Raw genomic sequence first — 22,453 nt, forward strand, 5'->3', positions numbered from 1 at the left:
AACCATTAATATTTTTTTTATTAAGAAACAGCAGCAACCACAGTTTTATTTTATAACTAATATATACAGATATTCGTAGCTTTTTTTACCTAATATTAATCCTAACTACTAATATTCTATCGTCACACACTTCGTCTTCAGGTATTCGTTTAGAGCTTCCTGACCTGGAAACGCAGAACGTTAAGAGGGCTCTGTAGTAAATAGCCAACCAGCAATATATTTTTATAGATTTTATTACACGGTTTGTGTAAATATAAATCCATGCACAAATAACAGACTTTGTTTCATTCTAGAGTAGATTTTCTATAAAAATGGACTTGAAACTTGCCACTTTTGAACAAGCGGAATCGTAAGTGACAAATTTCTTTACAACAAAAAGTAGTTTGAGTTTCAAACCAAGTTCATTTTATAGGAAATCTGCGTTAGAATGGAGGAAAGTCTGTTATTCGTGCATTAACTCGTACTTAGACAAACTGTGTAACAAAATCTATAAAAATGTATCGCTGGTCGGCTATTCGCTATAGAGCCCTCTTAAATATTTCATTTCAAAACCTGAATAAATAAAATCGTACCTAGATCCTTCCCGAATCCCGACTGCTTGAACCCGCCGAAAGGCGCCGCCACGTCTGTTTTATTGTACGTGTTGACGAACACCGTGCCGGCTTCTACCCTCTCCGCGAACCTCAACGCCTTGGAGATGTCTTTGGTGAATACCCCGGAGGCCAAGCCGTATTCCGTAGCGTTGGCCCTCTTCAGAACCCCATCGACATCCCTGTGAACATCGCAAGATGGGTAAACGGCCAAAGGTAATTAATAAAACAAATGAAAATTTGTTTTATTAAAGGTAAGTCTAGTCCAACAACTAGAGTTAGTGGACAGGAAGAGGAAGAGAAGAAAGAGATCCTAAAGAAGCGAGGAGAGATTTTTCTTTAATTTACTCACCCGTCGTTGAACCTGCTGATGATCATGACGGGGCCGAAGGATTCTTCTTTGGCGATGTACATGTGGTCCTCTACGTTGCTGAAGACGGTGGGCTCCAAGAAATATCCCGGTCTCTTCAGTCTTTTACCTCCGTACTCCAGTTTGGCACCTTCCTTTTGCCCTGGAAGTTATAAACAGTTGTTTCAGCGCCAAAACAACGCACGATAAGAAGCAAACCACTCGCGCCACAAAACAGGAGAAAAAACTAAATGAAACTCAAGTATTTTTTTCAATAAACCTTCAAAGGTTCATGCTCGGCGGAAACAACACTCGGCAAAAAAATTAAAGGAGCAGAAAAATCAGCAACAGAACACGTCGATTTGTTATTTTCACATATGGCGTTTCTCTTTGAAGCACTTACTCAATAACAGTCAAGTATGTGGATCGTTAATTTGCATTTTTCTCACCGATTTCGATGTATTCCAGCAGCTTCCTCAAGTGCGGCAAGTGATTCTGGGGCCCGTGGGCCGTAGACCGGTGTAAGGGATCCCCTATCTGTATCTTCCTGGTTTCTTGCACCACCCTCCGCACGAACTCGTCGTGGATGCTGTCCTCTACGAAGAGCCTGCCCGCCGCTATGCAGTTCTCTCCTTTGTTGAAAAACACGCTCTGCATGCCCTAGAAAAGCGCCGGAAGTGCTTTTAATCGTTGCCGCATTCATAAGCGAAGCGACAGGTGTTGCTATTTATAGTACTTACCAGTCTGACGGCTTTGTCCAAGTCGCAGTCCGAGAATATGACCAACGGCGACTTGCCTCCCAATTCCAGGGAGACTTTCTTCAGATTCGAGTCGGCGCAGCTCCTCATGATGACCTGACCGATCTCTGTACTGCCCGTGAATCCTAACTTTCTCACTTCTGGGTGCGACGCCAGAGCCTGACCTGTCACGGACCCTAAAACAAGCAAAAAACAAGGAATTTGGCGATTTGTTTTGATCACGCAAAAGAAGAGATGGAAAATCTGCCCGACTTACCAGTTCCCGGAAGCACGTTTATAACACCAGGCGGTATCCCCGCCCTTACGGACAATTCTGCGAACTTCAGGGCCGTCAGAGGACAAACCTGAGCAGGTTTGATGATGACGGTGTTGCCGGCGGCTAAGCAAGCCGCCATTTTCCACGACAGCATCATCAGGGGGTAGTTCCACGGTGTGATCAGCGCGCAAACTCTGAAAAAGGAAAAAAATCGAATTTCACCTATGTTCTGAATACAAATCAGGAAGTGACGCGTCGAACTCGAGGAACAACTCCTAAATCGCTCAGAGATCAAGGACACACGCGTCCAAGGACATCGGGATTGTCATTCAAGCCATCCAGGCAGCGTCGGTTCGAAATTTTCACCGACCTTTCGAATCGCGATAGGTCCACCGCCTCAGACAGACTAAGTCAAAGCAAACGACGTTTAAAAATAATTGAAGTTAAAAAAATACTATCTAAAAGAGAGATATTTAAAAGAAAATCCTCTAAACTTTTTCCAATTGTTGTGACCGACATTCATTAGATGTCAGATAATGGATGCTTACTCAAATTGCAATACATACATGATATAAACGCATACAACAGACTGTGGAAATCTCGTTTAGAAGGCTTAGCAGTTCTTATAATGCAACCAAGACCAAGTAATTCATGTGAGGGATAAATGTTAATTTGGAACAAAAAAGTACACCCAATTTTTTTAAATTAATGCAAATTTTGATATGTTCACTCATTCACTTTTGACAGATCCTTCTGGAGTATAATAAAGTTCAAACATACTGAACAATGCTGGGGGCCAAGAACTGAACCCTGAGGTACTCCAACAGTAGATTCTATTTCACTCGATGTACTACGACGATACTGAACTTTCAATGATCTGTTAGGAGGTAAGATTTGAAATATTTTAAAAAAGTTTATCGATATACGAAAATTGTCGTTATCGATTCTGCCAAAAGATTTTGGCAGATCCTTTAGGATGAAAGTTTCCGAAAATTGCGCATTATTATTGCAAAAAGCGATGGATGTTGATGAAATTTGTGGAAAAGACGGTCAATTCAATGACCAACATGTGTGCTAAAGGCCAATTCGATTGACAGTGTAATTGTTGCTCCAACTATTTGTTAATTTTTGGAATTGATTGTTTAATCACTAAATGTTAATCTTCGATGTTAATATCGTAGATATAGGACATAATTGACCAAAAGAAACGTATCGAAAAAATAGAGCTTATTTTTACGGTAATTAAAAAAAAAGACAAATTACCATCGCCAATTATATTACATTGTATTTTTTTAGTGTCCTTATCCCCTTGAAATTTTCAAAAGATCCATATTCCGTGAAAAAAATCTTCCTATAAAGCAAAAAATATGAAATAGAAAAAAATATTTAATGTATAATTTACGACACATTAAAACCGACAATGTATATATTTCATGACGACATTGTATTTGTCTCGACGAGATAACCTAAATAAAATCATCAAAATTGATGGAGCGGTTCTCGAGATAGAGAGGAATCGAATTTGAAATGTTCAAGTAAAAAATCTCGCGCGTGACAAGGGCGGCGCTCACGCGCATGCGCGGGCTTTGCACTCATTCTCCAGTGTGCAGGCCGTTCATTAACATTAACTTTTACTGCTGTTAGCGCGGTTATCACAGGAACTATCATTGCAAAATTTTTTCAAAACAAAAGTTTAACCCTCTCTTTAATTGTCCCTATAATCTCAGTCCTATAAGTGCAATAGTTAATTCACAATTAACGTTATAACAAAAGCTATATTTGGAACAAAAGAGGCCTAGGTGATTTGTTTTTTAATTACCGTAAAAATAAGCTCTATTCAATGGAAAAAGAGCGAATTCACGAGCGGCATTTGCCTTACCTTGGGACAACTTGTTTATAACGCTTTTTTTAATTATCTCGCTTACCCTATGGGCTCCCGTTTGGTGAAACTAAGGTTTCTGTTGGGTCTAGCGTGGGATACCGGTATAGTAGATCCCTGTATCTTATCTGTCCATCCGGCGAAGTACCTCCAAGTCTCGATGCTCATCCCTACGTGCGTTTTTAGGGCTAAGGTGTACACGGCACCGGAGTCGATGGACTCGATTGTTGCCAGTTCTTCGCGATGCTGTTGCATCAGGTCCGCCAATCTAAAAAAGAGATGGAAAATGGTCAGAGTAAGTGAAACTTTTCGTAGAGGTGTACAAACTAACCTAAACAGCAGTTGGCCACGCTCCCTGGCGCTGATCTTGCTCCATTCGCCAACCTCGAAGGCCTTTTTCGCAGCAGCGACCGCCTTGTCGACATCGTTTTTCGAGGCACATTGGACCTGGAAGTATACAATGTATTGGAACATTATTTATACTGAAAATGCATCGGATGTATAAATTTAGATCAATCCAATGTGTAACAAAGTGTTGAATTAAACAAAGTACAACATGGCTGATATCACATTCACAAAAAAACACTCAGACACGGTCCAAATCTAGATACCAACTGAATTGCGTATTGCTGGCTTGACAGCTTAGTACCTCGTGTTATCCGCCGCGCCGCTGTCGCATTGCTCGATATGAATTTTATCAAATTTAAAATTTATTACAACGCTAATTATTTTTTAGAAATAAACATTTTATTTTATGGTATTCTATGCGCGCAAATGTCAATATTCCTTAATTAATCGAACTTTTGTACATCAAGTTGGAGATTTTGATAACTTCTTTCTCGGACATGTCATATAAAGTTCTTTGTTTATTTTAATCGTATTTTATTTTTTTATTTTTTTCGTCTGCTAAAATTAAGCCAGTCAAACTTCCAGCGCCCTGTAGAAATTTTTTAAAAAATGCGATTTTTATCCGTTTTTTTGCAATAACTAATACATGTGTTTATCAATTGACATCGGGCTCAGCTCAAAATTTTTGTTATAAAAACTTTTACAACTTTTGTCTAAAACTTTTTTTCTAAAGTGCTTAGTTGATTTAATGAAAAAAAAACCTGTTTTTTGCGAATTTGGATGCCATTTTAAAAATTAAGCCCTAACATTCAACTGGGGTAAAATAGTTCATTCAATTCTAGGAAATATTTCCTAATTTGTACGTGTCTTTGTTTACTGAACTAAATTTTGGCAGGTAAAAATCTAATTTGATCGTACTATACTTCTGAAAGAGGAATGTAACTGTTTCAACCCGAAAAATAGATATCTTTGAAGATCTAGTAGTACCTAGTAGACAATATCGCACGGCTCCTTGATTTGAATAAAGCATTTTGAAATAAAACAACGGAAACCAATCTACAGTCGATGAGAGCAAGCAAATAACCGCACTGGACTTGACACAGTAACTGAATTGTAAGCAATTCATCAGTTGATTAAGTGGCGTAGTGCAGGGTCGGCCTAAGTTTCACGAAATAATTCTTGATTAATTTTCGGGAACTTATGACACTTTCGACCACGACAATGGGTCGCTTAAGGAGGTATATCGGGTTTACTCAAATGCACAGATGTACTTGAAATTTATATAGCGTATTACCCAGTGCTCCCTCTGTGCGTCATATTTTTTTGAAATTTTTTTTGAATCTAGATTTTGAGATATTGTTATTGAAAGTTGTTCATTTTAACATAGGTTTATATGGCGAAGATGGCCGGTGCGGCTCTTTTTTGCCCATAACAGAAAAAATTTAGAAATTGTGAAACAAAACTTTTCCATAGATAGTACACAGTATTATCTTATTTTTGATGTAAAACTAATGTAAGTTTTGAAGATAGTATTAATTAGAAACAGAAACCAATAATGGCTGACTTAAGGATTAATGTTGCAACGTCATAATCAGCTGACAGCAAGGAGGGAATACATTTGAAAGACTTGATAAAAACGAAATTGATTTCAAACATAAACATTTTCCCTAAATCCCATGTACATTGTTATCAATAATAAATTATCCACAACAGATGATTTTTTGTAATGTTTTTTAAAAAACTAGATTAATTAAGAAAGGCCAGGAAGCTGTGATATATTTATTGGAATAAAAAATAGTTGATAAATCCTTTTAATATATTTAATGGTTTATAAAAATATCGTAATCTGTACCCAGCAATATTTAGGGTCACATAAAGTATTTTTTACTCGATTAATATAATTAGTAATACTTGACATAAAAGCATCTGTACGGAATAACAAAGGAACGTAAATATTTCTCAGCAAACTTTATATCCAAAAAATTAGTTATAGCTGCAAAACTTTTGTAACATTACTAAAATAGAGATGAAAAACACGAACAGTGAGTAATAATGTAATTTCTATCACAGAACCTTTAAAATTGCATCCAACATTTTCTTCGACTTGGACGAGAGATGGGCGCGAGTGTCATTTCATTTCTTTAGAACTAAATTAACATAATTCTCGTTGTTTTACCAGTTCACATGATTTACGGATTTTAAATAAAGGATACAAATCTTCGCAAGGATAATACGATACATTTGGTATATATAATAATTGTATTGTACATAGTTTACACACAATACATTTTTGAACGCGTACGCATCTTTACCCCAATTTGACGCGCAATATCTCCGATGTCCGAGGTCTGTAGGTTCGCAGTGTGTGCAACTGCTAGTCCATTATTAGCGCTGTTGCCACATCTACATAATCTATATGCGTTCATTAAATATAATTTAAAACTACTTAAATATGATATTTTTATGTTGTTAATTAGTCAATATGTATGCTATGTGCATATGAGTAGATTTATTTGCAATGTAGATAATGTTTATCGCAAATAATTTCAATAGAATTTAATTTTTTCAAATTGGCAGCGAGCCTTAGTCCCATAAGAAAAGCATAGGACCCCCCTGCGCTCCTCACTTCTCTCGGACCCCGATATGCCTCCTTAAGTAGATGTTTTAATTCTTTCCAGAAATCGCATAATATATTTCAAGTTGGCACTGTTGTCAAATTGTGATAAAATTCCCTTTTTTTTGTTCACTTCTGCTGAATGTCATATTTTGAAGTATCAGCAGTCGAACTTCCAAGACACCGTACAAACAAAGGTATACTCACGTCACAGATGACTTCTTCTGTTGCTGGGTTCACCGTAGGTAAAACCTTGCCGTTTTCCGCGTCTATGAACCGCCCATCGATGAACAGCTGGCAGGGGAACTTCACCCTCATTTTGTTGACGTCTAGCTCGACAGCTCTGTACTCCACCTCGACCTCTTGGTTTCCACCTCGGCTTTTCTGCACGACGTTTAGGCAGAACTCGGAAAAAACCGGAGCCATGAAGACGTCGTCGTTCTCCAGCTCGGTTTTGAAGAGGTCCTTGACTTCTTCCACTAGTCTGTACATATGAAACGCGTTAGAAAATTAAAAACGTTTCAAAATTTTGACTCACCTGACTACGTCCATAGATCCAGCACCGCAAGCAAAAAAATCGGTGTCGTCTTCGATGTCCACGCTGAGAATAGCCTCCCAGATATCCCTCACGGACTCGATCAACGTCTTTTCCTCAGAGGTGTACTCAATCTGGACCTGCTGAATGATTTGGTCTAGCGTAGCTGCGTTCTTCATCCTCCCTACGGAAGCGACCGGAAAAATCTCAATGCTTCATTACTAAAACACAATTTCCTTACCGTTAATCTTAACTTTCTTAACGTTCACGTAGTTCCCGTCAGATCCCACCAACAGAAGTCCTCCTTCGTGGATGATACCTGGCTTGGTTCCTTCGATTTCCACCTCTTTGCCGATGGGTACGCCGGACTTCCACAGAGATGACCCAAAGAGCAATGCTTGTTGAAACTCTTCGGATCCAGGTACCTTCATGGAGCAGCTTGCACCCGGTACAGAGTCCATGCCTCTGATGAAGTTGTGCAGCTCCTTGGCTGTCTTGGACCAATCCACCTGGGTAAATCAATTGCATAGCATAACCAGAACGAGAAACGTATTTTTTTTGTCCCGTACCTTTTGCAAGTCGGGTTTGTTGAGCATAGGATCGTAAGTGGCCCCTTTTTCGCTCTGTGTGATCTTGGGAGCGGTGCCGTCGGCTACCATGTCCACGGCCCTGGCAACAGCGGATACACCAACGGGATAGAGGAAGCGGTTGTACAAGGTGTCCACTGTGTCGTCTTCGAGGACGTCGCATTCTTCCTGGAGCAGGATTGGGCCGGTGTCCAAGCCGTCGTCGGCCCAAAAGATCGACAGCCCGCCTCTTTGGTCTCCACAGATGAGGGTCCTAAGAAGAACAGTGAAGTTTAGTTAACTTCAAACCTTCATAACTCGTTTTTTTTTTTTTTTAAATGGAACATCCTGTATGTTTTTCTATAGTCTGATACACAACTTTAATCTCTTTCGAACGTATTAGGGCTCCCTATAACTATCTCTTTTAGTTTGAAGCTAGTCACTATTCCTCTCCATTTTTTTGAAAAAAATTAAATATCTCGAAAACGGTTAATTTTAGGAATAGGGAAACTTCATAAAAGTCCACCTAAAATAACACATAGAATCCAAAACTGTAATAATATATAGGGCGTTCCATTTAAAATAAGCAAGTTGATGGCGACTTCCGGTATAACCGGAAGTGGTACGTGGACGCCATTATTTTATTCGAGAAGGGCATGCCCGAAAACCCGGTATCCCAAATTTTCAAAATTCAAATCGAAGTAGTCTCTGAAATAATTCTAATGGGCCGTCACCTCGAGACACCCTGTATACGTACTTTCACCGAATCTAAGCTCACAAATAAATTGGACAAATATCTCTGTCGGCTTCAAATCGGTCCTCAATTGCTATAAAAAGAGATCTATGACGTCACATTTCACTGCATCGACAATAGCGCCCTCTACGCGTAGTCAGGCTAAACCGGCTCCATCTCTGGGCGATGGAGAGTAATGCGAATAATTGTACCAAGTTCATACTCACCAATTTATAGAGCTGGCTCCTCGGTGTCTTGGCAACAAGGAAGGGTGGTAGCAGATACTGCTCAGTCGAGGGTAATTAATGACTTCCATTGGTATGAATTGGGAACAGTAGGGAAGGACGTTCAATTCCGCGTTGACGCTCTTGTAGGCATCCAAAACCTCCGGAAGAGGTTTGCCTTGCCTCCGCCAGGCCTTGAATTTGAACACAGTGACGTCATTCTCGGCAGCTACCTTAGCTAAAATATACAAAACAAAGATATGTATTTCAAAAAGCTATCTATGTTATAACTACCGTGTCAAAATGTTAATGAAATACATTATCCAGATTATTCAGTTCAAAACATTGGTAAAATTTGTGAAAATCTAGAGTTCCTCCACTTTCCTTGCCTTTTTTGTTCATCGCCAACTTGATTCTAGTGAAATACAAGAATTTTGTTGCAAACATAAACTAATGACGTAGGTATCACAGCTTACTAGAGTGTATGGCGTCACTTCTGGCATATTTGGCGGGAGATTTGAAAAATATGAGTCCCGACAAAGAAAACGCATATTCTTTCATAATCTTTCGATAAAATTAACCCGTAAAAGCGTCTACAATGAATTAATATTGCATTTAAACGTTATCTCTCGACGTTTCTCGAATGATCCAAGATTATAAGTTTATGTAACACGTATTATAATCCCTTGTGTTTACCATACTCTGAATTACGGTGATCTAGTTTTGTCTATCTCTGCATGCTGTCGAGGAATGACCGAATATCAGTCGTTTCGATAAACTATGACCCGTCCCCACAAAATTTATGGCAAAATCAGAAGTTATATCTCTGTTTATACTTTTATTATCTAAGAAGCATTTTTAAACCCAATCTTTATTGGTTTATATCAATTATAAATGCATATAACGGTCTGATTAAGGAAAATTTATAGGGATTTAAAAAATACGACACGTTTTAAATAAAAACAATTATACAGATAGGAAAGTTGTTGCACAGAAAGTGTTTGAAAAAGGTTAGGTGCATTTTTGAATTGTAATTAAATAAAAATGTGTGTTTTGTAGAAAAAAAAAACGTTAATTAATACCTAAAGGATCTTCTCGTTTTCCTTTGTCTGGTATAGTGAAAACGCCCACTATGATATGTCCGTGCTGCCTCAGTCTGTGGAAAACGTCGACTGCAAACGCGCTTTGTCCAATGATGGCTACCCTAAGGGGTTGGATGGCAGAAGAAGAAACTTGCTGAAAAAAAAATATAAACGAATTATCTTGCTTCTATTTCCATTTTAATATTTTGTAAAATAGACGTATAGTTTTGACTCTCATGAAAAATGTGAGTATGCGGCAACGTCGCGGGACGTTGGCTCCGCCTACAGACATCGATTGTTTCTCAAAGCGCACTCTTCGAATCTCATTTAATTTTTGTTAACCTTTCCATTTTAAAATAAGGAAATGCCAAAGGTTTTTGATTTTTAAACGTTTTTCTATCATATAAATCACCTTGCGAGAAACAAATCTATTTATTTCTTAATAACCTTAGTCTTACATACCGCTGTTACTAAAACGTATTTATTCCTCTTTCGAGAGAGACCTTGGCTTCTGTAATTACTTGATTCTCGATTGTACATCTACTTCCTTACGATTGTCTTTTGTTTAAGGTATAAGAAAAACATAAAATATTGTGCGGCAAACTTTTATAGCACCTACCGCTGTATTATTAAAATTATAGAAATATCACAGTAACATTATTATGCATCAGCTAATTTAGTGAAAGAGAAAGTCCTGTATTTAGTGATGAATAATAGTTATTTATTGTATAAGTGTTTTAAGTAGAATTTTATCCACGCAAGAGCGTTTAATATTCTTAAGTGGATAAAAGGCAATTAAAAGGCGAATGCAATACAACGTTTTATCCATAATCACGTCACAATCATATTTGTGAAGTCAGAAGTATTGGAATTTAATAAAAAAATATTCGCGCAACTTGAATCGCAGCAGAAATATTTTAATAATTTTTAATTATACCAAAAGTCTCGTAAGTACATTACAACGGACGACTATGGATTCCTGGACTCGAAAGGGTTTATTTAGTCTAATTCACCTATAACCGGAATCGCTTTGTTTGGCCGCTAGATGGCCTAAATGTTCCTGTGGAATTTTTGACGTTACAAAAAAATTTAGCTTCACCATACATCAAGTTTCTAGCAGTTGTAAGTTTTAAATATCACTCTGTATAACATCAAACTGTCAAGCAAAAGTACACACCCCAATCATAATCAAAATTAAGTTATTAAAAAAATTCAAACACATTTCAGGAACTTTGAAGCGGTCAAACGAAGCGATTTCAAAACGATTCAATTAATTTGATGTAAATTTTTTCGTACCTACTTTTATTTTCAGTACAAATCACATAATAAGAGTGTAGATCACTGGATCTGGGCGAGGTCCGAAACATTTTCAAAATTGCAAAAATGTTAAAAAATTTAAAAAAAACACCTATTTTGAGTTTTTTACTTATATCTTGGATCCTATGCATTTTGGAAGAATATTGAACAGGAAAAAAGTTTTAGAACTTAATTTTGCACAATATACTGTAAGTTTAAAATTTATTATCGATGTTGCAAAATAGCAATAATTGATGAAAAAAAGGCAAAAAAGTTTTTTGGATAAAAAAAATTTAAGAGTGTAATAAAACAACATCAAATTTCATTAAAATCGGTACTATAGTTTTCGCAAAATAATTTTTTGAAAAAATTTTTCGAATTTTCAAAATGTTGCACAGCTTCAAATAAAGCATCTAAATACTTGATAATTTTTTCACATAAAAAAGACCGCTCAACCTTTCAAATGGTCTTTCAAAAATTGAAATCGGTTTATTAGGACGATCACAGTAAATTTTTAAAGTTAATACTCTTTTTTTATTTTTAAACAATTAGATTACATTTATCAGTTTGCAATTTAGTATTTTTCAAAAATTATTATTTTAAAGTACTCGGAAAGACGCTTCTTTAAAAAAAAAAAGTTAAATTCCATTTAATTGTTCTCGAGATTTAAGCGGTCAAACTTTATCGGCATTTACCGTTAATTTATAAACAATTTAGAAATAATCTTTGGTCCAGTGGCTTCGTTTTTCCGAGTTTTAAGGTGGGGGCTTTCGCCTCGAGACTGAATTCGGAGGTTCAAAATGCGAAGGTACGAAAAAAATTGTATTATCTGGGCTTCTAATGGACCAATTTCTATCTTTTTTTATAATCCGATGTCTCGCGAGCCAAGGAATTCAAAAATCGTAATGCCAACTGTCTAATTTGCACATATTTTGTTATAAACAAAGTTTATTATTTACGCATTAAAAAAATACTATGTTTTACTCTGCTATTTCATTTTTTCAGTGAAAAAATTTGTTTCAACACTGATTATGAATGTATTTAGTTATAATTATTAGAATTTTGTAAATAATTTTTGTTTAAACAAATTAAAAATTATATATTTGGAAATTAATTTTTTTGTTTAAACAAATTAAAAAAAATATATTTGGAAATTAATTTTTCTGTTAAAGATAAAATTAAGAAAAAATTATAATTTTTGAAAAAAAAACTAAAGATTGAACGGTCTTTTCTATGTGAAAAATTTTTCAAGTATCTAGATGCTTTATTTGAGACTGCAACATTTTGAAAATTCAAAAATTTTTTTCAAAATTTTTTTCAAAAAATTATTTTGGTGTCTTATTATACTCTAAAGTTTTTTTACCAAGATTAGACTGCCCTCGGAGCAATTAAAATATTTTAAAAAAATTATCCAAAAAATTGACTATTTTGCCTTTTTTTTATAAATTATTGCTATTTTGCAACATCGGTAATAAATTTAAATCTGTTTAACTTTAAGTATATTGTGCAAAATTCAATCCAAAAATTTTTTTACTCGTCAATATTCTTCCAAAATGCATAGGTTCCAAGATATAAATAAAAATCTCAGATAAAATAGGAATTTTTTAAAATGTTTTAACATTTTTGTAATTTTGCAAATGTTGGGGACCTCGCCCAGATCTAGGGATCTACACTTTTATTATGCGAGTTGTACTGAAGGTAATCCAGAAAAAAATTGCTTGCCCTCTCTCACATCCACCTCAAAACAAACAGATCCGCCCCGGTCCAGCGGTAGAATTTTAATTTCCAAGAAACAAAAATGATGCGTTTACTTACATTTGGAGGCATACTGCCTTTGGTTTAATTAAGAAAAAAGTCCAAAACAAAAAACACAATCACTTCCGCAGACGTAACAAAAATTAGACCATATAGAGTCTATTATATTAATTCGGGTTAAATCACCGCTCTAGCGTCGCTAGTTCTGTCGACTCGTTGTTTTTCCATTGCATTGATTTATATATAGCGTACTTATCTGCTGGTGATTTCGAGCAAATCGTTAGATATTTATCCCTTTCTCTTTCTTGGATATACAGCATGGACATGCACAGTATAGCACGAAACAAAAATACAGTTTTTAATAGACGTATCGCTAAAAGGTTCTTGTTTGGGAACAAAGGTGACATGGTAACAAAAGTACAGGGTCCCCAATCTTAACTTAACTTCTTTGTGCTTGCTAGAAAATTATTTTTAGTTTCTCAATTTTAATTTTGACTGATTCAAAATAATACAAATACCTATACAGGGTGTCCGGTAAGTACCTCCTAATCTCTCGGGAGTGTATAGGGGAGGTCAAAATAAAACTAGTCCTTCCTATAATTTTTTTTCCTAATGTGCCCCCTAACGGAGTTATGGGGGGTCAAAGGGGTACCTAGAAATTAACGTTTAGGGTTATAACTTTGAAACCACCCTGTATATTTTAATAAAATTTTCGTACGTTGTATTACACNCAGTGAGTGTCGATTATGGTTGTGTACATGTCGATGGGGTGGTTATAACACAACTTTAGCTTGACAGGTTGTCCACTAAACGCATTTTGTAATAACCAACTGTTTATAAGTACTTTATTTTTCAATGATTAGATGAAAGTTTGCTTGTTGAGTTTATTTTTGAGGTAATTTGCTTTTTAAATAGTACGATTTTAAATTTTATGATTGTATTTGTTATTGAATTTTTTGTATTACGAAATTAATATTTGGTTAATTCTTATTCTATTATAATTCCCTTGACGCAGGACTTGGCAAACGTGTAATTGTTGATGCGCATGCATAAACGATTACGGTCCATATAGGCCAGTCAAATTATCCAAAAAATACCTCGTTTTTTGCCGAAATTTAGTTCAGTAAATACGAAAAAGCCCGATGTCAATTAATAAACAAATGTATTAGTTATTGCAAAAAAAGGTTAAAAAGCGCACTTTTTTTTAAAACTTCTATATATTTAAAACGAAAAAAGACTTTTTTACGAAAATTTCAGAATATGTAATCTTTGGCAAGTAGAATGAGTGCATTTTTGTAAAATTTCAAAATAGTTTATAGTTTTTGCAAAAATTTAGTTTTTCAAAAAAAAATACATTTTTTTCAAGTTTCAGTAAATCATACAGTATTACACTTACGTGACCCATCTTGGGCTTTAAATTTTCTCTAAGAATTGTATTTTCTTGCGCAAATTGTGCGCGTATTGCAAAATAATCGGGATTATGCGAAAAATCTATCGAAACTTTGACTTCTTTTTTCGGGTCGAAAAATGCTGATCTTTTTCTTTTCGTTGAAATTTAATCGGAATAGCATTATTGCCATTTGAAAGCAGACATTTTTTCACGAATTTGAAAAAAAATTTCCTACAACCAACAGGAATATTTAAAATTCACTCTCTATATCCTAGGCTCAACTGTCTCTCTGTATTTATTGAAATTTTATGGGACAATTAACTTTGATTGTAACACTGAATTCCAAACAGCGGTTAATTGTACTTTTAAATGTTTCTTTTATAATCTAAATTACATTTTTTAACATATCAAAACAGCACCATTAATTGTTATGAATAATTTGTTTATTTTTATTTGTTCGTCATTCATCATCATAAACTGTTCAATTGTTATTAGTTTAAAATAAAAATAAAACATGTAAAGCTATATTGGGTTTAATGAAAAACTGTTCTACCTTTTCCAAAAAACCTTTTTGTCTCTTACCATTGCTTTCATTTTTTACACCGAGAAACTAACTCTCTTTTAGATAATTACCTACTTCATTGCACTACAAAAATACATCTACTCGAAATAACCTCTTTGTACGAAGTAGGTAGCTCGTAAAAGATTTTCTCCTATTGTCGACTTTAATTCTATTGTTAACTATTTAACCACATTAGCAGCCGTTACTACCAAATAGTGCTGTAAATTGTTTGTAAATATTTAACTACCGGTTGGTAATAAAAAACACATTTGTTTACTTCAACAGTACCTAACCTCACTTTATACATTCTAACCTAAATATTTACTCGAAACTAATGTCGCGTTATCAAGCTGTCAAATCTTATAAAACCTTTATAATATAGCGCCTACTTGAATTTAACGCTGGTTATAATGAGGTTATGATTTTTCTGCCATTTGATCACTTGATCTACCCTGTACCTACATTGCAAATGTGTTAATTCCTGTACTATGATTCCGTTGCAAGTCTGAAAAATGTATTTATTTACCAAATTTATGTATAATTCTTTGTTGACAAACCCATCAATTATATCGTAAAAAGAAATAAAATGTGCGGATCTTGGCTGGCTAATTGTAAGATAATAATTGATGTTTGCTTGTTTTATTTAAGCTGTTAGTGTAAATTAATATGCTGGAAATTTTTTGTCCTTGATTTTGCATGTGGATTGCAAGTCAGTATCTATATTATTAATTATTTCTCAATTACTGGTAATTTAATTCATTTGCGCGTTGCTTGGAAGTTCAAAATGTACTTCTATATTACCAACCCGTCTCCACAAGGGTTAAAAGCTCATTTAGCATACCTTTTTATAATTCATATTCAGAATATACACATTGTAGTTATTTGATGTGCAACAAATTAGATTTTTTTTTTTCAACAATTTCTCAAAATATTTAATGAAACCGGGAAAATGCAGGGAAACCACGTTGTGACGTCATACCGTACGTTAGCGGCTAGCCCACGTACTTCGCTGGGTTAATTTTTGCTAAGTTGGCAAAGCTTTACATTCGTATCATCAAAATGGCTTTTGTAGTGATTTACATCAAACTAAACGTTCGTCAGCGAAATTATTTTTCCTATTTCTAGTTTCATCTACAGTGATAAATAATTCCCACCTTAATGCAATCGTGTACTTCTGTTAGTTTCTTTTTTTACGCTATGTATACACCGATGCCTTCAGAATAATAATTACTTAGGTATATATTTCCTCCAAAATAATGAAATTATTCATTGTCAAACACATGCATCGGAATTTTACACGTACTGGACGTGAAAATTGTGCCATATAATAAAAATATCCAGTACGGCAGCCGTAAGGGTCGATTCTCACATATCTGGCTTTCAATATAGGCTTTTAAAAAGTTTACAACGCATGGATTACCCCACAAGATAAGAAAAGTATATTATATGAGCAAACATATGGAAATTCTTCATTTCAGTTGTTTTTTTTTTCAATATTTCCCGAAATTAAATTTTCGTTGTAGTCATACTTATTATTATCGTTATTATTATTATTTATCAGCTGCCACTTATCGATTTATATACACGCGACAAGCAAGCACAGTTTCTGACAGAAAAACAAACAGAATCAACGCGTAACATGTAATACAGAAGTGTCCGTCCTGTATATAATGCAGCATAAGCAACGTGACATGTGTTTTCTTAAAGTGGCAACAGGTCAGACCGAGAACATCGAAAACTGGTTATTTCCAGTTCGAGAAACTTATTTTAATTCGATACTTACTCAGTTCCGCACCGATGGTAATTAGAGGGAGGGGACATGGAGGTCCAGCGGTGGTTAAGAGCGAAATTTACAGTCACTCCGTTGCTACTAAGTCTTTCTGTTTTATAGTCGCCCTACGTCACCATAAAAATGCCTGCAACTTTTCTTACTCATTTTATAACTTGGTTTATGAGTTAGAATCGGTTAATGTCAAGAGGCTTCTTCTATTTAACAATGAAACAAACGACTATTACAAAAATATGTAATAATGAAACGAATAGTCTTTAGAAAATTAATCGAGAATTATTACGCGCAACTTGGGCCGCCCGTGTACCGCTCCGCTTAATCAGTAACTAGGTCACGTTCAGTGTGGTTGTTTGCACGGTACTGGCGCAGATGCTTATACATTTTTTATTGGACCAATTTTTTTATTAAATACAGTATTTTGGCATTTCGTTTTCGAAAACGCCCAAAAATAAAACGGAATATTATATTACTATAATGTTAATGTACACTCAACATAGAGTGCGCTCATAATTCATTAACAGTCGCGAGATGGCTCCACAGTTTAAAACGTAACCATTTACTGCATACACTTGCATGACTTGCATAAGTTTAACCCTCTTTCTTTTCCACAGCACAAAGTATGTTATTTACCGCTGGTGGAACAGGTTTTTGTCTGGTTGTTTAATAATCCTTGTACTATTACATTACGAAATGCCTCTCTTGAAGGAAAACCACGATTTGCGTTTATTTTTGTTTAGATATTTAGAATTGCGATAGGTTTCGGAGTACAGATAAATTTTATTACGGATATATCGATGCGAAAAGAAGTTTCTTAGAAAAAAAGGACGTTTCTAAAAACAAGATTGTTTGTTGTTTACGGGATTATTTGCTAATTTGTTTGTTGTTTAAGATCTCATAGTCAGAATGGGTACTTTTTTTTTAAAATATAAAGAAGTGAAGCAACAATTATTTTGAGGTTATATCTGAAAAAACTGGCAAATTAAATTTGATACCTTAATAAATTTCGGCTAGAAAAGATAATTCAAATTAATATAAATCTTTTCAGGTCATTTTAATAATTGGTGTTTGTGGAGCTTTGAGAGGAGATAAGCTATTAAAGGTAACGATCGATGATATAGAAGACAAACATTCAATTATTATTATAAGAATTCCCGATTCCAAAACTAATACTCCGAGATGTTTTGTGATTACCTACAAGATTTTAAAAATAAATAGTAATCATCCTGTGTATAATATAATTATTGTTTTGTATGGAAATGTTATATTAAGATGTATATTGTTTAATTAATAAAATCATAAATATATTTCAAAAAAGTGGTAAATTATTTTGACATTTGTTTTATGTTCTAAACGAAAAAGACTGGCGTTCCAGAACATAAAAGTATTTTGCACCTAGGTGACAAAAAAAACACTGTCAATTGAAAATTTAACGGAAATGTCGACTTTTGATAACAGTTTTCGAAAATAATAATTTCTTACTCGTAAGGAAAGCGATTGTTGTAAATAATTAACAGTTGAACTAAGTGTTTCGTTGTTAATCGTCTCCGACGATCGGTATGTACCCATTTCAAAAACGAAAATGACCGTTCAACATTTACGGAGGTCGCGGGTGCATATCTAAAATAGTTTGTAATAGATGCTATTTTTACCAATGGTGGCGACGCATCAGCTACTTCACATTTTAGTAATCTGACTATCTGCGTTATTGTTCAATAACATGTAGGTACATGTCTGCCACTGACCTGAAGCTTCGCATCGATCAATTTATTCGAAACGTATCTAGCAGCTCCCTAACGCCTGACTTCAAACAAAATTTTAACGAACGAGCTGCTGCATTAAGTTTTGCAGTAACTTATCGCAATAGTCGTCAAAATGCATTGAAGTAAACAGGAAACCATAAGCGGGAATCTCTATGGATGTTATAATTCTTTGGATTGGAAACACAGGAACAATTCCACCTTGTTAAAACGCAGTTGAAAAAAAAAATGTCATGTGAGGATGACTTAACAATCTTTGTTATTACCAGAACCTTGGGAGAATTCCGCCACAGATAAAAAAAGCGCGAAGAGATATCGCCTCGCTAAAAATAGGACATCAGGAGTCCCCTACGTAAACATAACCTAACTTTCGTCATTTCTGACCCCCAACTAACACCATAAAAAATTGTTATCGCCAACACAAACTGGTACGAACAGGATTGGGCAAAGCTTCGCTGGCAGTTTTTTCTGGCGTTATTTCGTAATAACAAAATATTTTTGTATCGTTCGTATGGCGCAACAAGCTATCGGTCATATGGCCTGTGACCTGCGACCTTTTGAATTGAATAGCCTATATTCGATTTATTTTTAGGGGGAATATCATCGAATTCTAACAAAAGACCGCTGTAATTTACATTTCGTATCAAAATTGAATGAGTCTTAATTTCAGTTGATTATTTCGAGAACAGCATTAGTAAACATTATTGCCAAATTATTTTCCTTGACGTTAAAATTTCTGTTAGAGGGTATAAATTAGATAAAGAAGCCTCGTGTTCTATCACGATCTTTTTACTGACAATACCATTTGCTCCTGTAACACCATACAACATTTTCACATTTAATGTAATGAAACACAAAGTATCAGGGTGTTCCACCTAACAGGGATTCTTCTGTTACTCTGTAACTGTAAAATTTATAATAAAAATGCTTTCAATCAAAGTTGTCTTGGATCATGTGGGCAATGTAAAGAAAATATTTTTAGCTTTGTTATTTTAAACACCCCGTATATTATTACGTTTTTGAATGCCTTGGTTAATATTAAGTAGAGTTTATTAAATGTACATGGTGTTTAAAACTTGCCGTTTTCGAGATAATAAGTTGTTTTTTTTTAAAAAAAATCACCATTTCAGCTCTCTAAATGAGGCTAGACAGCGTTTAAATTGTAAAGGTTAAAAACCTGCAGTTTTCACAGTTCGTTTTGGCATAAATTACTCTATCTTGTCATCTGTGAGCGAAACATGTACGTTATTCAGACTCGGAAATACCGAGACCTACATTTAATAATCTTACGGGTTGAAAAACTTTTTTTTTTCAAATGGAATGACCCATATTAATTGTCATAGGTTGTCCATGCTTATTTCTAACAGTTTTCCAGAAAAATCAGGTTCTCTTCTAAAGTCCGAAAAAGTAGCTATGTAACAGCGTCAAGAAGGCCTTGCAATTGTTGACAATGTCGATACATAGGATTTTTCAAAAGCACAGCACAGCACATCCTTATCGCAACAAATTACACAAAGAGTTACTAAAAGTAGACTTTCAGCGGAGACTGGAGTGCTGACCAAATTTGAAAAGTCTTTTAAAAACCGAAATCGTTTGTGTATTAATCAAAATGGAGGACACTTCGAGCAATTGATGTAAATCAGGGGCCTAAGCATTCTTCTTGTTGTGTTCCGAGTTTCAGTTTGTTCGGTTTTGCGTTTTGTTTTAGTTGTTATTAGTGATTTAATTTTGTTTGTCAAACCACTTTTTAAACATGCTAGTAAATATTAACACTGTCAGTCCCAAGCCTGATCAAATATGAGAGAAAAGTGATTTTGCAAGGCCTTCTTGGCGCTGTTACATATATATATACTTTTCCGGACTTTATAAAATAACCTAATTTTCTGGAGAACTGTTAAAAATAAGTATACCAGTCGAAAGGGCATCCAATTTTACATTTACCCATGAATTAATGGGTCATTCCATTTGAAAAAAAAAGTTTTCCAACTCGGAAGATTATTAAATGTAGGTCTCGGTATTTCCCAGTCTGAATAAGGTACACGTTTTGTTCACAGATGACAAGATAGAGTAATTTATGCCAAAACGAACTGTGAAAACCGCAGGTTTCTAACTCTTACGGATTAGACCCTATCTAGCCTCATTTAGAGAACTGAAATTGTGATTTTTATCAAAAACAATTGAATATCTCCAAAACGGTAAGATTTAAACACCATGTATATTTAATAAACTCCACCTAATATCACCTAAGAAATTCAAAAACGCAATGATATACAGGGTGTTCCATTTTAAATAACAAAGTTATGTAGCGCCCACGCGAAACGGAACACCCTGTAAAGCTAAAAGTATTTTCTTTACGTGGCCCACATGATTCCAGGCAACTTTTATGAAAACCATTTTTTAATAAATTTTACAGTTGCAGAGTTACAGAAGAATCTCTCTTAGATGGAACAGCCTGTATAGTATATACAAGGTGTTCCTTAATAATACACAAATATTTATGGGTGCGATTCTACACGGAAAATTAATGATAGTTTTCTTTATAAACTAGAGTCCAAAAATGTTCCGTTGCGAAAATACGGTGTGTTAAAATTTTAGGAAAAAGAAGGAAATTAATATTTTCGAAACCGCTTGAGATATTTCAATGATATTTCGTGCGTAGTGATTTCTCCAATAATTTGGATCCCGGTTTACTTGACCAACGGATATGGTTTCAACAAGACGGGGCACCACCACATTTTGTTCAAAATGTACGGACCTATCTGAACGAAGTGTTTCCGAATAGGTGGATCGGAAGAAGGGGCCCAATTGAGTGGCCAGCAAGGTCACCCGACCTTACTCCATTAGATTTTTCTATGGGGATATCTAAAGAGCAAGGATTATGCTCTGAAAAAGCTCTAAAATGAAATGGTAATCAACCTACCCTTTCATTTTAAAAAAGTTGGGGTTGCTGCAACCCCCCCACATAATCAAAAAAATAAACAAGCTCCTTGTAGCATGCCCCATTGAAAATAAAAATTGACGTGTTTCAGGGATTTTGCGACAAACCTCTATTTATTAAGTTACAGAATTTGTTCCAGTTAAACTTTCCTCTCTGTATAGGCAACCAACACAACTTAGGAACAGCACAGAGTTTTAGTCACTTCGGTTTGAATTTTCTTCCGTATCTATCATAATTTTTTACCATGTTAGAACAGTTTATCGCACTAAAAACTTTTTACAACCAGAGGACTTCAGTAGTTTTTAAAGACGCAGGAGAAATATAAAATGTATGTATGTACGTAAGTCAACAGATGTCGCTCAGTACTCTGACAAAACAGGGCTACGAAATACAGTTACACAAGTACCACATAACATTATGTGACAAGTACTTCCCGGTCTCGTCAGCAGGAACTGGCGGCTCGCGCTTCATTGGCTGAGTAGGATGCGTTATCTAATATACGCGATTTCCTAATTCAACCCAAACTGCCGCTGATTAGGCTGTAAAGCTGTGATAAAACAGCTGATTTCAGTTAATTTGTTTATCTGATAGTCTATATGTGGTGGTTATTTGATTAAAAAGATCGCTAGAGACATATTAAGCGACGTTTAACCAGGTGTTAGTAATATAATTATACGAGTACCTATAGGGAAAACAATTGAAGGCTGGGTAAGTCAGAAAGCTGACTAGATTTAGGTTATATTTTACTTACATTTTTGTTGAAACTATATACAGGGTGGGCCATTAGTGTGAGAAAGTAAAATAACTCCCTTGTTATTCATAATACAGAAAAAAAGTTTATATAAACCTAAAGGACAAAACTGATTTGAAACTTACAGGGTGATTATTAAAAACGGGACACGCCAAATATTACATTTAAAATGGAGCACCCTGTATATGTTTAAACATGGATTTCTGAAAAAATTCTTTATATGGCAATATAAACAGTTTAACATTATAGTGCGGGGTTACCAAGTTATGTAGAAAATTCTT

General features: G+C 35.0%; 2 protein-coding genes across 2 annotated transcripts in view; one reads left to right on the forward strand and one right to left on the reverse strand.

Moving 5' to 3' along the window:
- Window positions 1-13,193, reverse strand: LOC108911977 (cytosolic 10-formyltetrahydrofolate dehydrogenase). Its single transcript, XM_018717074.2, has 15 exons — window positions 13,046-13,193; window positions 9,935-10,088; window positions 8,856-9,090; window positions 7,899-8,169; window positions 7,571-7,838; window positions 7,333-7,513; window positions 7,002-7,278; window positions 4,164-4,279; window positions 3,879-4,100; window positions 1,954-2,147; window positions 1,680-1,873; window positions 1,389-1,599; window positions 943-1,102; window positions 573-772; window positions 1-164 (listed from the first exon to the last, which is right to left on the reverse strand). Exons 1-15 carry the CDS (start codon window positions 13,055-13,057, stop codon window positions 109-111), a joined length of 2,751 nt encoding a protein of 916 aa, XP_018572590.1. The 5' UTR covers window positions 13,058-13,193; the 3' UTR covers window positions 1-108.
- An 8,774-nt stretch (window positions 13,194-21,967) lies between these two features.
- The window catches only part of LOC108911976, an 11,897-nt gene continuing 11,411 nt past the window's right edge, over window positions 21,968-22,453 (forward strand). The window contains exon 1 of the mRNA XM_018717073.1: window positions 21,968-22,129. The gene's annotated coding sequence lies outside the window, so the exon portion shown is untranslated. The remainder of the gene's footprint in view (window positions 22,130-22,453) is intronic.

This window comes from Anoplophora glabripennis, unplaced genomic scaffold (genome assembly GCF_000390285.2).
Source record: "Anoplophora glabripennis isolate ALB-LARVAE unplaced genomic scaffold, Agla_2.0 scaffold1010, whole genome shotgun sequence".
Classification (NCBI taxonomy): domain Eukaryota; kingdom Metazoa; phylum Arthropoda; class Insecta; order Coleoptera; family Cerambycidae; genus Anoplophora; species Anoplophora glabripennis.

What these genes read in the sequence shown, in the direction of transcription:
- LOC108911977 (XM_018717074.2), bottom strand. An exon ending in GGATCTATGGACGTAGTCAG is followed by an intron (nt 7,279 to 7,332) that starts GTGAGTCAAAAT and finishes TCATATGTACAG; the next exon opens with ACTAGTGGAAGAAGTCAAGG. An exon ending in AAACGTGCTTCCGGGAACTG is followed by an intron (nt 1,874 to 1,953) that starts GTAAGTCGGGCA and finishes TGCTTGTTTTAG; the next exon opens with GGTCCGTGACAGGTCAGGCT.